Below are 15,687 nucleotides of genomic sequence, written 5' to 3' on the forward strand. Positions count from 1 at the left end.
TTGGGAACCACGAGCCCGCTTTATATACCGTTATAGTGAAGATTCTGCGACGCTGCTTGCAAGCAAATTGAAACGACGCCGTTATTCGTTACCGAGACGGTTAACGGGTGGAGCTTGGAGCATTGATCCCACGGGAGATGTTACTCCCCGAAAGAATTTTCGCCTACAATTCCCCTCCCTCCTCTCTCTCTCTCTCTCTCTCTCTCTCCTATTCCCTTCACCCCCGTCATCGCGGCCGTCGCGATATCTTGCCCGAATGCAAATTTCAGATAATTCAGTTTTAAGCATAGCATTAAGTGAGTTCGTTAAAGGCGGAACTCCCGTAATTACTCGCAAAGACGTTCTTTATGATTGCTTGAGTTTTATTCAATCCTCGAGGACACGGACGGGAGCGCGACAGCGTTCCGAGATGAGGAATCTTGGAGAATTATTAACACGCGACATACGACAATTATTCAACGCCGTTAGGAGATTTAAAACAGTTTTCTGTCGGTCTTTTTTTTTTTTTAATCGTTTCGACGCTGTTATCACATTTACGAACTTCAATATCTAAGCTTAAGCTGGCAATCTCGCGGGAGACGCCGCTCGTTAAAAGAGTTTTTGTCTTGCACGTCCTTCGCCATTTCGTTCCTTTCACGTGACGTAAATTTTCTCGAATGTAAATTTTGGATAATTCAGTTTTAAGCCTGGAATTAAGCGAGTTCATTATACGCGAAAAACTTTTATTACTCACGAGACCATTTGCTTTAATTAAGTCCTTGTAAACTCCTTGGAAGTTGCGGGGATAAAGTGGTTCGAGAACCGATCAGTTTGATTGATTCTTATGTTTTCTGACGCTAACGAGCCAGGAAAGTCTTTCCTTCTCTTTGCACACTTTTATGACTTTACATTGCATCTCGTAATTTTCTAGAGCGCTCTCTTTCTCTCTCTCTCTCTCTCTCTCTCTTTCTTTCTCTCTCTCTTTTTTCTTTTCGTTACGCGGAATCCTTGAATCAGCCCTTTAGCCCGACGTGGTCGTGATCGTCGTGTTACAACTGAATGAATTTTCAAAGGCGCCCTTATCTGCCCGGATTTCCAGATGATCGCCTAATATGAAAGCTTTTTTTTGCTGCCGATCGATAGGCGATTTGCCGTTTCAATATTCGTTATGAGGCGTCGCGCGAAATTCAATGAAAATTCCGGAAGCAGTTTGCGGCTCGCACAATTGCTCTCCCTTTTGGTTTTGCTTCTCCCCGGACCACGCCCCTCTCGTCCCTTTTTTTCCCCACATTTCGATAATTGAGCCATTTACCGAACCAATAGATGACATCGGTCGGATCTTGTTTTCTCAACCGTTAAGGGTGTAGAGTTGTAGACTGCGTCTTTGAAATTCCGATCAATCGGTCTTTTTGGAGCGGAACAAGATCGGCAGGTTGCTTTTGAAACGTCCATTCCTCTGCTGGAATTCTACTTTTTTTTTTTCACTCGTGTTTAATCGATTGTTTGGTACGAACTCTGATTTTCGAATAACCGCCGTGCTCTTGCGTCGCCGATCGGCGAATCTACATTCTACGCGCGCGGATTATTGAACTGTGTAACATTCGATTTTACACAGCCGCGTAATTTATCGATCCGATCCGGCGATACCTGTATCCGTTATTACTCGTCGCGAATGCGAGAGCGCTTGTTTCTGAATGAAGTTATTAAGGGAAAAGGGAGAAAAAAGTGGCGATACCGGAGCGAAATTCGCAATTACGGTGCGATGTAACGTGGAAAAGTGTTCTGGAAATTATTCGTCGGATAATAACGAGAGCGAGCTTCATAAATGTGAAGAAAAGGAAGTTTTGATGCTTTGTTTCGGCTAATTCAATCTTTAATTGGATAGAATTACGAACGCTGCATATTAATGCTTTGAGCTATCAATTGATACAAAGCGACGGAGAAGGTAAAATCTCTTCGTTTATTTAAAAGCTAGGGGGAAAGTAAAGGAAAGGATAATAACAACTGTTATTGAAGAAAAATGTTAATTCCCGAGATCTCTGTTATAAAGTTCTCTATTTATTATCTTTATTTAGTTTCACGAACAATGTAATCGCATAATAAATTGCAACGTTAATCTGCAAAGTTACACACGGAAAGAACGGTTTTGCTGAAGTAATAAAAATAAAAATTTAGCTAGATACGGGTGTGAAAATAATTTTATTCGGCTTATCAAAGCTGCAAAACGTTTCGATATTCTAGCAACTAATTTTCGATCGTCCCACAATTATTTTGATGTCTCAGCAAAATTGTTTTTAAATCTATATCCAGCTAAACGCTTCAACAAAACTATTCTTTCCGTGCACATGTTCGTTTTTGCAATTATTTATGCGTACATTGTGAAACCTTTCGACGAAAAAATAACATTTTAACAACATTTTATTGTATAAAACATATTTTATAACTACTACATTGCGAGAAACAAATTTTTAAATTTTAATATTTACTTGAATAGTATTGATGAAATATTTACTAACAGTACATATAAATATTTATTCTACAAGAAAAAAAAATGATAAATTAAATTAGTGAATCTTGTACTAAATAAATTTATATTTAAATTTAGTAAATATTTAATTGGTATTATTTGAATAAATATTTATTAAAATTTGGTAATTTTTCCCTTCATGTACGTGCAGTCATTGATGTCATTAGCATAGTTATGATTGTTAGAATATTACAACTATGTAATATTACCATTGTGTGGTGTAATAATGGCCTCGAGAGAATAAATTTGCCAACATCTCTTGTCTTGCGCTGATGTTACATGCGCATTATGATTTTTCCGCGAAACAAAAGTACTGTCGACAGTCTACTTCTCCGCTGTTACTTCGCTCTCCTTATTCCCACGATGCTGATATTGCGTGCGCGTATATAGCAGTGATAAGAAATTAGACGAGCGCGACAAGAACAGCCCCGTGGCCCAGTTCGAGTAATAAACGAGTACGCGTGGCAATCTTGTTTTGAAATACAGCTACGTAAAGTACAAAGTAAATAAAATGGGCGGAAAGAAAACGAAATAAAGCATGAAATATTCCTGACACTTGATATCCTTTTATGCCGCGGACATCCTCTTGCCGTAACAATGTCAAGGTATTTTTGCTCCTGCATTACTACCGGAGCTACGATCCTTTGAAACTTACCAGGGTAACATCATATTTACGTTAAGCTAAAAATTAAACAAGTCCCTTTTTCACAGACTTTATAATTTTTAATTTGTGCAGTGTACCTTTACCTATTATCTATTTCGAAAGGTGAACCCCGCGACGAACGTTAAGTCTACGATAGGTTTGTGCCATGCGAGTCTCCTAACAATTTGTAATAACTGTTCTACGACAGAAAAACGCAATAACGTACAATTTGGCCTTTCGAGACCTCGGTATTGCCGCAGTTAAGCGTGCCATGAGACGAGTAATCCCCTTTTTCGCGATTGCTCCCCTCGCATTCGGGGGAGAAACAATGGCACGAAGCGGGAAGCGATAGCGAAACTTCCGATTTCGCGACGCATAGGGCGAACCTCTTTACGAACTGCCCGATTTATTTCGCATAACGGGACGGGGGCCGCAATAAAACTCGCGGCGCGATTTCGCCGAGGTAGCCGAGCGTAGCGCGTACGGGGTGCTTAACATAATTCGCGAGGCGAGTTCGCCAAGACTCGCATACGTTTGCCAGGCCGCGCGCATTGTTTTTCGCCGCCGATAATCGTATACAACTGGCGCGGCGGCGCGCGGGAAACGCGCTCCCCCCAGGGGGGAGGAGCACGATAGTTTCCTCCGCGAAGGGAGTGCAAAGAATTCTGAGTAAGTGCGATCCAAGATGGCCCTGCGCCAGACAATTCGTACGGGAGCTCGCCGCGCGGGGGTTTCCTCATCGAGTCAACGGGAAATGTAAAAGAGCCGCTTCCGCGAAACGGACGGATGGACCGGAAATGGTGGGATTCGGGGAGTCAGGGCGGAGGGATGGGAAAATACAGGACGTGGGCAACGCGCGGATTGAAATCGATACCGGGACGGCGAGAGGACGGACCGCCGACTGGCGAGGAGGATAAAATGGACGTGCGATGGATAGAACGAAACGAGAAGAAGAGGGATCGTTTGCGAAGGATGCATACTACCAGACGTGCAGGCTGAAATAGACCGTAGTACCATATAAGATTATGTTACGATCGAAGCGACCGGGGACTGATAGTGTTCTCTTCGAAGTATCGAGATACCGATAAAATCTCTGAAACTGGCAATTTTATTAAAACCCATTTTTGTCACGGCGAAAATGGATCTTAATAAAATTGATCTAATCTTGAAAAATTATTTGATCATAAAAAAAGTCCAATTACTCGTGCTCGTGGCGCAGATAGGAATATATACGCTGTCCTGTAATGCTGTGATGTATAAGAGTGTATTACGATAGAAGGGATAAGAGCAATTATAGATACCGAGCCGCAAAAACTGCCGATGCCATCAATTTCATTGGAACAATTTTTGTCATAATATTGCCGGATTTTTGAGTTATCGTCTAGAGCAAAATAAACACGCGCCCGCTCGTGTTACATTGCGTTGTTAGATTTGTGAAATATACTATTTGTATTATATTTATCTTTTATATCTTAGAGAATATGATAATATAATAATACCTTTATTGACGTGCAGGAAATATGAGATGTTATACATGAAAGCGAATGCAGTAGCGAACAGCGTCTCAAGAGGCAAGACATGAATAATAATGTTGCTCATTAGCCTAGATCTTTGATATTATTAGTATAATAATAATGGTAACAATGATAAATCGTAAGAACAGATACATGATTTCTCACATAAAGAGTATAAAAATAATCACAATTTTATAATATATTATATATTAATACATGTATATATAAAAGTATAAAAAATAACGGAGTAACTTGATTAAAGAAATTATTAATTTCTAAAGCATTAATCTTTACAATACAATGTGGAAAACGGTATTTTATCTCCACAAACCTAGGTATTTCCAACTACTTTTTCAGTATTTAATGTGGTTAAAAAAATCTTTAAAACATCATGAACATACCTTCAAGTTTCTAAAACAAATGTTAATATTCTATTTTGGGAAAAAATAAAACGTAATAATTTAATTACTGAATATTAATTTCACAGACACATACACACACACAAATTGAGTAAAAGAGTTACTTGGCTCAAGAAATTGTAACATATATTTTATAAGAAATGATTCTAGAGTTTCTTAGTTTAGATATGAAGGAATTGAAAAAAATATAGGAAAATTCTTCAAAAAGTATTCAGATACATGAAAATGAATGATTTTTAAAAAGGAGCAAAAAATAAGTATTTTTTTTAATATTTTGGTGCAAGAATAATGTCTTTCTCATAAAGTTTAAAGTTGTCTTGCTCGCACATAATGCGATTGTGTCTCAATTCTGTTCTCTAAATTGATTCTTTCTAAATAAATAATTTACTTGAGAAAAATAAAGTTTAAATGCAAACAGAGAGATTTAAATATTAATTTAAAATAGAAACAGAATATTTAACAATAGTTTATTCAAAACTTTTATTTTTTACAAAAGGTAACGTTCCCTACGATTCTGGGTCACTGGTAACTGATACAAAAATGAACTTGGTGCTGTTTGTAGGGAAATTGATGTTTCCTACCGCAAAAAAGGTCTCCCTTCATTACGAAGATATCTTAAGAGGGGATAAGGAATGAAGAGGCCTCTTCAAGCTTTCAAGAAACTTTCATCGAAGCATTGAAAAAAAAAATTGTTGAAAAACTAAAATATATAGTCTGATACGATTAACTAAACATTGGGTTAAATCAACAATTATTTAGTTGCACAGAAAAGATAGTTTATTCAACCATTCGAGTTTTTTAATTAAAAATTAACTAAACCAACTTATTAGTTAGTTGAACGTATCGGACTAAATATTTGAGTTTTTCAATAAATTTTTTTTTCAGTGTAGAAATCGAATGCGTGTTACTCAAATTTGTAGGAAAAGAGTCAAACAGTTGTAATATCTCAGCTATTAAGAGAGACGCGGTAACGTCTGTCGTGTAAATACAAGAAACGTAGTAAATCGAAAGAAACGCCGCAGAATATTCTCCGCGCTTTAGCCATTTTCCCAACGCTCAGCGAAACATCACGAGGAAATTGTGTAGAAGATTGTATATTCTCGATGTGTATAAAAAAAAGGAAAAAGTGAACAATAGGGATATTCATCCAGGTCATGCGACACAGCCAGCGATCGTCAGGTTGTTTCTTGGATTTTAATCGGCTGATGGACGTGACGACACGGACACGCATGAATACCGCAGCGTGATTAATTTGCGCGATAAATACGCGCGCGGCTCTCGGCCGCGTCGACATGCCACGCGATAATTACCAATTAATTTCTCTCGGGCGGCGTTTGGGCGAAAAATTTACATTCGGCGTGCCAGCGATTTTTCGTAACAACGGTACATGGAAGTAGAACGCAATGGCGAGACCAATTAAATTTTCCAATCGGTTTTATCGGAGTTTCTCGTCGCGGCGGAGTGCTCGCGCGTCGCTCGCGCACAACAGGATTTAACAACAAGATTTAACTAAGACCGCTCCGAGCGATATAACGCGGCGTGTGCATATCCTGAACCGCTCGGAAGGTGTCGGGGAAAGTGGGCTCGAATTCCGCGGGGATTTGTCTTGCAATCGGGTAACTCGACCAGTTCCCGTGGAAAATTTTGCACACGACGACGAAGACGACGCCGCCGTCCGCCACAATAATTACGCGCGATTGACGATGATAATTCGACTACGCTCTTCACCAGAGTCCAGGCAGAAAAATATCAATTTTCGATCTGAAGGTGTGCGAGCGGCCGATATGTTTGGATAAAATCGCGAATCCAATTAATACGCGCTTTAATTGCTTACGCGAGCGCGAGTTTCCGCTGTAGATGATGATTATAATAACGGGTTGCGCGTGTTATAAAATCGAACAGCTATAATGCGGAGGATGGGGGGAGGAGGAGAGGAAGGGGGTAGTGGGACGGTACATCATAATCGCGCCTCGCGAAATAATTGCTCCGGCGTTTATGCAAATGCATACCTAATAACGATACCGCAGCACGTGCATTCATCGAAACGTTGTTAAACTTAATGGACGAGCGGTCGTCGGAGTCACGGCCGCGTCGAGGACGAAAACAAAGCGCGCCGAATGACCGCTGCACTGAACGCGCGCGCGCGCTTTATCGAGCACGACGAGCGGAAGCGAGAGGGTGATGGCGCGGCGTGGCGTGGCGCGGCGGAGACGGCGAAAAAGCGAAGGAAATAACTGATGGGTTTAGAGGGAGTAGATTCGGCTAGATGGATGGAGAATGACTGCGCACGTATGTATGTATGTATGGTACGATACAACCGCCACCGACGGCATTCAACGGGGGATGACAATGCACAGTCCGCTGCACTTGCCGCTTAATGTCATCCTCAAGCCGCGTCGAGTACCATTAATACATGCGACATATCACGTTACACAAACGCGCGCGACGCCGACGTTGCTTGTAGTACGTACGCGTGTGCGGTGACTCTTTATCATTTGCGCGCCTTTCATTTAATTAAGATAGAGATTCTGCAGATCCGTAATTGACACGCGGAGCTTTTCGAATATACCATCCGCGTTCAAATAGGACAAAATTTTAGTTTATTAACCCTTTCAATCACAGCACATTATATGTGAGACACTTTTTTTTTATCCTTCCTTGTTACATCTTGTAATATTTATCAGTACGTTGGACTTTTTGTTGTTTTCGAATTTTTGTTGTTTTTGTGTCTAAAGGTTCAATCTTGACTCTCCAATGGTCACTCGTTCAATATTATTAACGCTTTGGTTGTTATAGACAAATAAAATCCAAAAAATGCTACTTTTTTTACATTAAATTTATTTGTAGTTGAACTATTCTAGACACACGTTACTTTTTTAAAATAAACTTTAAGAAATAAACTACGACTTTTTTGCAGATTTTTTTGAAGGTTTAATTTTTAATCTTTTTAACACAAAGGTGAAAAGGTATAGGGTAAGGTTACCGATGTCGCACCGGCTCCTAAATCACACCACCTCACGTATAAATTCAACTACAGTGCTTGTGCACTCTTTGTGAGATTATTTGGAGATTATATAACATTATTATCATTCTTTATTAAACTGTACATGTTTAGAACAATAGAAATTTTGTTATTAATATTTACAGAAAAATTGTAACTTTACTGTTACTTTTTGACACACTCCGCGTAGCTTGATTGCGAAAAAGGTAAAATAAATAATCTAAATTTTGATAATTTATAATAAAATTGCAATATTATTAAATACAGATTAACAAAGTTCAAATAACTTTGTGCTCTTATATGTAAATTAAATAAATAAAGTTGTAAAATGCTTTATTAATCTTTTTAATTGCGCCACATCTTAATTTTCTAAATAGCACTATTGTTTTTATCGTTATATATATATATATATAAAATCAATTATAATAATCACAGAGCATACATTGTAACAATATTGCCGTAATGTAGCAATGTTATTGCAATATTATTGAAAAGCTATCAAAATGTCGTTATATATATATAAAATCAATTATAATAATCATACAGAGCATACATTGTAACAATATTGCCGTAATGTAGCAATGTTATTGCAATATTATTGAAAAGCTATCAAAATGATGATATTAACGGAAGTTATAATTAGTTTACAATATTTATCTCCAATATTAATAAAATTATGCTTATCTAATACATGTTTGTTCGAGAAGAAAGAATCTTGCAAAAAAAGTGTTGCTTTACCTCAAGAAGATTAATATTAACCTGTGGTACGATTTAGGAGACCGGCTGCCTAAATTGCACTATTTAAGATTTATTAAGAATCGTTATTTAAAAATTTATGACAATACATAAAATTCTGAAAAAAAAAAAATAAATATGAAAGGTGAAATGTATCGTATAATGATGTGTGAAAATTAAAAATATTCCTCATAATTTCTTAGTTATGAATCTTTATGTCAAAAGCGATTTCGGCAACCTTAGCCTAAGTTTCCACGAATAAATGCAATTTTATAATAATGAAAACATTTTTTGCTTTTTGTGTTGTACATAAGGTATTTGGACTGTTAATTTTAAATTTTCTATTAAAATTTTGTATTCAAAATAGCAGGTTTAATGTGCGGATGAAATAGGTTTAATTTTCTAGTGTTTTGTCCACCATTTTGAATTTTAAAAACCTGACAGCAAATTTAATTTTAGCGATCTCAAAAACCTGGAGGCACGGAAAAAATAATTTTGCTGAAATATGGATTTGAAAATAATTATGTTGAATTATTTAAAAAATTGCATCGGATTTTTAACTTGGTTGCTAGAACACTCAAACTGTTTGCAGCAACATTACCATGCTTGGATACCCTAAGTAATTATTTTGGTCGTTCAACATAAAATTATTTTCTGATCTGTATCGAGGTAAACCTTTAGACGCTACAATAAAATTGTTCTTTTCGTGCAATCACATGCATGATGTGAAAATCCGTTTGCTTTTCTAATCGCGTGATTAAAAGGATTAAATGGATAAGATCAATATTAAAATCCGTTCGAAAAACTTCAATACTGGAAGCTGAATATTATATAACGCCCGAAATTTTTTTTATAATATTTACTGATAATTATTTGTATCTGCAACAGCAAACGAGTATAAAACGTTTATTTCGTATAGAAAATTCGTTCCGGCTGCATCTGAAAAGTATATACAAAGCATGTGCGACGTGTAAAATGTTCCTATTAACAACCCGCTCATGCGCGCACTTTTCCATTAATCACTTTTTATAACAAATTTTTTCCTCCCGCAGAGGGGTTGATCGCTGGTCCAGAAGTGACGCTGAAGATGCGCGACGATGCGGGATGAGTGTCGGTTTCCCTTCTCGGGACAATGACGATGCAGCAATTCTCAGCAGATGTTCGTCCCCTCCTGTTAGCGGTGACAATTTTTGCAACGAGAGGCCTGCAGTGCGACAATGCCCGAGGATCCTTCTTCTCGCACGTACAATATGCGTCGCGAGAAAAAAAAAAGGTAAAATCTCAGTGTAATCGTGCTCCTCGGTGGATGGACGTTGTTTTGCGAAAAGTGATACCTTTCGTTTGCGTTGAATGGACGCTACACGTAATAACATGACAAATATTTGGTGGGGATAAACGTAAAATTGAAGTTCTCGCACCCGAGGTATTTTTCAAGCGCATTTCTTTACACGAGGGAAAGGTGGGACCGAGGTAGCGCGCGGAATAAATTCGCCGCACTGAATAAATGTACCGCACGTTAAAGATGCCGTTCGTAATATTTCATAAAGCGCATTAAAAATTTATTTCAGCGTGTTAACGCGGATTCCGTGTTTACTTAATGTACACCTAAACAAACGTTAAAACAATTTGAAACATTTGAGGTGGCGCGCGTGACGCATAAATTCACAAGCAAACTTACGGGTATGTATGTAAAATTAACGGTAAACGCGTTTATAAAAAATAACGGGCGTTCAATTGCTACAAAATCTGTCATAAATCTGCGGAGTTTCTTTCTTCGTTTAAAACAGCGGGGCTAAAGAGATAACACACGCGTGTTCATATTATAATTACGTTGCGCCATAACATTGGATGTGAGAGGGCAAGTGCATGCTCAACTAAATGACAACAATATCGCGAGATTCTAATAACGTGCCATCACGTCAAAATCCCACAACGTAACTTGACGTGACAGGATGTGTAACACAGCGGTTTCTACATTTCACACCTCTGCGGAGTGTCAGCGTTTGCGGCTCCTTCTCCAGCGGCTTGCATGCAGGGCGCATTAATCTGTGATGCGCGCGAAGCGCTAGAAAATAACCCGCCTGTTTTAGCACGGAAGAAACAATGCAAATCCGTAATTTAATTCCCGTTGCTGTATTCATGCAATCGCGTTGAGGCAAACTGAAGCGATAGCCCCGGCCCGCATTTATTTTCCGCTCCAGCTGTTTTCGTTTTGCGCGCCGCCCGGCAAAAACGGCCGGCGCGCGGCGATGAAAATTGCTCGGCCGCGGGCATCGCCGAAAAAGGAAAGGGAAACGAACAAAATGAATTTTTATTTCGCGGTCTCGGCGTGACTTAGCGGTAACAAGCGTGCGGCGCGGCGCGGGCGGCGCGGCGCGGCGGCGCGTCCAAGTGAATCGTGCGCGATTATTCGCCGCCCTTCGAAACGAAACGGGGGCAAAGGGAAAACGCGAACGCGTTTTCCGCGCGTATGCGGAAAAACTCGTGGACGGAATTTGATCGAGAGCGATAAAGCGCGGGCGAGGCGTGGCGAGGCGGACGGGGCGAGCGGGGCGCGAGCGCAACGGCCTCGCTCGAACGGTTCGATGAGCGGCCGCCGGATGCTGAAACCATCCGGAGGCATGTCCGCGGTGAATGTCGCATGCCGACACCGCATGTTATTCAATTCCGCATTCATTACGCGGAAGACAACGCGGCGTTTCGCAATCGCCGCACCGCGGGCGGTCGCGTCTCGTTAAGGGCTGGCCTTTCACGCACCGGTCCGCGTTGCGCCGCCACCGGCTTTAACATCATCAGACACTGTAAACTGATTACATCGTGATCGCCGCGCGCTGTTCCGCTAAATTACAATGATCTAATATCATAATTGACATGAAATTTAACCGGATTTAGATAATCATGGCTATCGCCGTGAACACGGTTCGACACAATTTGATAATTTAGCCGGAATGGGTTAAGCATAGCGATTTATGGCTCGGCGTAATTTGTCTTTCAGAAAGTTTAATAGGCTGGACCGAGGCGAATTGGATCCAATTTTCTTCATAGATAGAAAGATAATAAAAAAATTTATTTTGTTATTAAGTTTTGTTAGAAGTTCTTAACATTTTTTACTTGAGTTATATATAATAAAATAATTTATAAACCTGATATTTTTTATTGCGCAATGAAAAAGCTTAACAAATAGAAGTTGTTTGATTCGCCCCAACATTGAAATAAAATGTAAAAGAAATAAAAATACGCGCTTGTACACCGCCTAAAAAAATTCGTTGATGGGAGAATACGATACATTGTAGTGACGCTTCTTAACGGCTGTTATTTAAACAGCTAGGTCAGCGTGAAATATTTACGGTGCACGATTGACTTCATCCTGTTGGGCAAAAGTGCTAAAGTTGGAAGTAAGAAATTTTTGTCTTATAATATATATATAATTTTATCAATATATTTGCACGATATTTGTAGCTTTTAACTTATTATTAATAAAAGTATTTGATTTATTTTACGTTTAGTTGTTATAGAAATGTAGCGTCATATTAAAATTCATTAAAATTACAAAACTGGAGCTACATTTATTGAAAATCCTATTCGTTAATTTTATATTATAAAAATATAAGCATTATTCTGTTGCAAAATTATAACACTAAATTATAAATCACAATTAATGGAACATTTTTTTAATATTAATATATTATTCTATATTTTTTATTCTGTACTCTATATTCTATATTTTTTATAATAATATATATTTCTAACTCCTCATCAAGATCATTCAAGTATTTTACCCTTCTATTAAAGGGTTACATCGTAATAAAACAATTCTCAACTGCAATTTTACTTAGTTTCAATATTTTAGTAATTACAACATTAAATTATAAGTCCAAATTAATGGAACATTTTTTTAATAATAATATGTTATAATAATATATTATAAAAAATTATTTTATTAAATTTGGATTTATAATTTAATGTTATAATTTTGCAACATAAATAATGATTACATATGATCTTTTAACTTTAATTTCTTTTTTGAATGAGTTATTTATATTTTTTTTAAATAGTTATGATTTTTCATAAATACATTTGCTGTAATTTTGTTCACATGTTTGCCAAAATTACATAATTTCAATTGTTATTGTTATTTTGTATATTAGAATGTTAAAACTAAGTAAAATTGCAGTTGAAAATCATTTTATTACGGTATAACCCTTTAATAGAAGCGTAAAGTACTTGAATGATCTTGATGAGAAGTTAAAAAAAATTATTGAACTTTTTGAAAAAGCTTGTTAAGTTTTTTCGTTACAAAATCATGATTTTATATGAGAAACGAAATTTCTTTGCGCACTCATGATCTGTGAATTTATATCATCAACTGACACTGAATCATATGCAATACAGAATAATTATTGTCTATTGTATCCGTTGCAAAAGAAGCAGAGTTTGAAAAACCACGGGTTTAAAAAAAAACTCAACCCAGTGGGTTTTTTCAGGTTTTGTTTGGAAACATTACCATATACTATTTATTTTATTTATAATATTAAATTGTATTTATCTATAATAATTTATAATAATATTTTATTTATACTATTATTTAATAACTTTATTTGGATTTTTTGAGTGGGTTTTTGTAGGTGGATTTTTTAAGCGGGTTTGAATCGGTTTTTTTTAGGTTGGGTTTTATTGGGTTGGGCCCATCTCGGCAAACCCTGAGAAGAAACGCGCAGAAGTAATTAGCATGATAAAACGGATCGTATAAATTGAAAAGGCTAATGATATCTGTCTCAAAGTTTATAATGATCCGATTCACCTTGGTCTACCTTACGCCATCGCCATAACGATCGTCTATTGCCTGCGAAAAATCATCTATCGAATTAGCTTGCACGATAGGAAGAAATTTTTCCTGTCGCAGCGAAAGCGTAGCTGTTATTGCATATTCGATGCGAAAGCGATTAAACTTGGCTGCGATAATCAGTTATTTGATAGTGCAACAAGATTGATTTTGTTGAAAAATCTTACTGAGTAAATTTGTTCGCAGAAGCACGAACTTGCTACTAAACTAAGTTTACTGTTAATGCGAAACAGAGGAAGTGCCCGTAATAGACATGTCTTGCTGTGCTCCAGTGAAATGTTTGTTACTATAGCGAAATAATTTGAAAATTTAGCACAATTGTTTTAATAAGTAAAATTAGTGCTTGCAAAATTTTGATTACGGGTTGTGGGATACCCTGTATATAACTGGTTAAAAATTAAACTACAAAGTTAAAAAAATAACTTTGCTTAATTTAGTTAATCAGATGAGTTTTTTTAACTGTAAGTTATTTTCAAAAAATATAAGCTTTAACTTATTAATTATTTTTCCCTAAGTTATAAAATCTATATAAAAAGGTAAGGTGTAAAGAAAAAATATAATCTTATATAAAAAAACAATATTTCTTTGTTATTTTATATAAACTCGATTTATAAATAAAACGTAAAATTTATTTGATCCATACTGTAATTATTTTGTTATTTAAAGTAATTCGAATATCATAAAAAATTATGATATTCTCTTATTTAAGATAAATAATACTTTTTCAAAGTTAATTTAATTTAATCTTAGTATAACATTAAAGTTAGTTTTTAGTTCTTTGAATTTTAATGTAACTAAATTAATTTTATATACTTTAACTTTAACTTAAATTAGATAGAAGAATATCGTCTGTAGTATTAAAACAATTTTTCAAATCTTTTAAGAAAAGAGAGAAAAAACTTTGCGACTTTCTTTATATTTTATCATTAATTTATCATATTCTAAAAATAAATTTACAATAAATTCTACGATAAATCTCGCATCGGAAATGATTAAAGAATTCTACCGATAATGCACAGGAACATGTTTCGTACATATAAATCCGTGCACTGAATAGAGGCAAGAACGCAAAGGGCGTTCTCGCCATGCCTTTGGCGACGATAATAACGATAACATCGATCGTGCGATGTTTATTCAGACAGGCGGTGAGCCCTCGGAGAAGAAATAAAAAAAAAAGGTACATAGAGGCAATTCGTGTGGCGCGGGACAGAATCGAAAATATCGAGGGACCTCCGCGCTATTGAACGGAGCTGGCGATATAACGGCAATCGGAAAAGGTTTTTGATTCTTTTCGTCCTTTTCCGTCTGAGTGACATTTCGACGCTCGCGTATCGGCGCAAGTTAATTTCGGCGTGTCCGTTTCTTAATGGGTAAAAAGCATCTTGTGCGGCTGCCGGTGTGTTACGTCACACGAGCCAGCTATGGAAACTATATACCAATACGAAGCTGTACTCGTGTACGAGGCTTCGCGAATTGTGCGAGGAGTTGAACGGCAGGAAGGGTGGAAGTCGTGAAAAACAGCACGGACACCGAAATAAGCGTCTTTGTGTTTGTATTGGCAAAAAATGTGTGCCGAAGCTGTGGTATGCCGCGGATAATAGCTCGGTGAGGTCCCCCATTTGCTAAATTCGCACCCTCTCGGTTAATGAATTAGGCGAAATTGCTATGAGAAGTTTTTACGAGCGGATTGATATTATCCTAATTATTATTTGTACAGAGTATGATTCGAGTCGATCTTTTTTATTTGGAAAACTGTTTTTAAAATTATTTTTAAAAATATGTAAGTAAATACGCACAAAACGGGAAAAAACGAGGGAAATAATTGTTTGTAATATTGATTATTCATGTTTGTGTAGCATCTCTGATTACTTTTTGCAACGAAAAAAATACAAGTTCTCTTGAATACATATTATCTATTAATTCCCTTTTTTATGGTCATGAAAATGAATTTAAATCGTTTAAATATTTAAGGCATTAAATATTAAAAAATTTTGCCGTTGGCCTAGCGCGCGCTTTCGAGATTATT

The 15,687-nt window shown here is 37.0% G+C and overlaps 1 protein-coding gene across 2 annotated transcripts in view; it reads left to right on the plus strand.

The window, feature by feature from the left end:
- The window catches only part of LOC105199559, a 379,163-nt gene that overhangs the window by 304,205 nt on the left and 59,271 nt on the right, over positions 1–15,687 (plus strand). The window contains exon 3 of one of the 2 annotated variants that reach the window (XR_005576448.1): positions 9,871–10,030. Coding sequence is in view for 1 of the 2 variants with exons in the window: in XM_026134943.2 (XP_025990728.2) it covers positions 9,871–10,091 (221 nt within the window). In the remaining variant the exon portion in view is untranslated. Of the gene's footprint in view, positions 1–9,870; positions 10,092–15,687 lie in introns of those variants that run through there. The other variant, XM_026134943.2, reaches the window with a different exon arrangement.

The sequence above is a fragment of the Solenopsis invicta genome, chromosome 16 (genome assembly GCF_016802725.1).
Source record: "Solenopsis invicta isolate M01_SB chromosome 16, UNIL_Sinv_3.0, whole genome shotgun sequence".
NCBI lineage: Eukaryota > Metazoa > Arthropoda > Insecta > Hymenoptera > Formicidae > Solenopsis > Solenopsis invicta.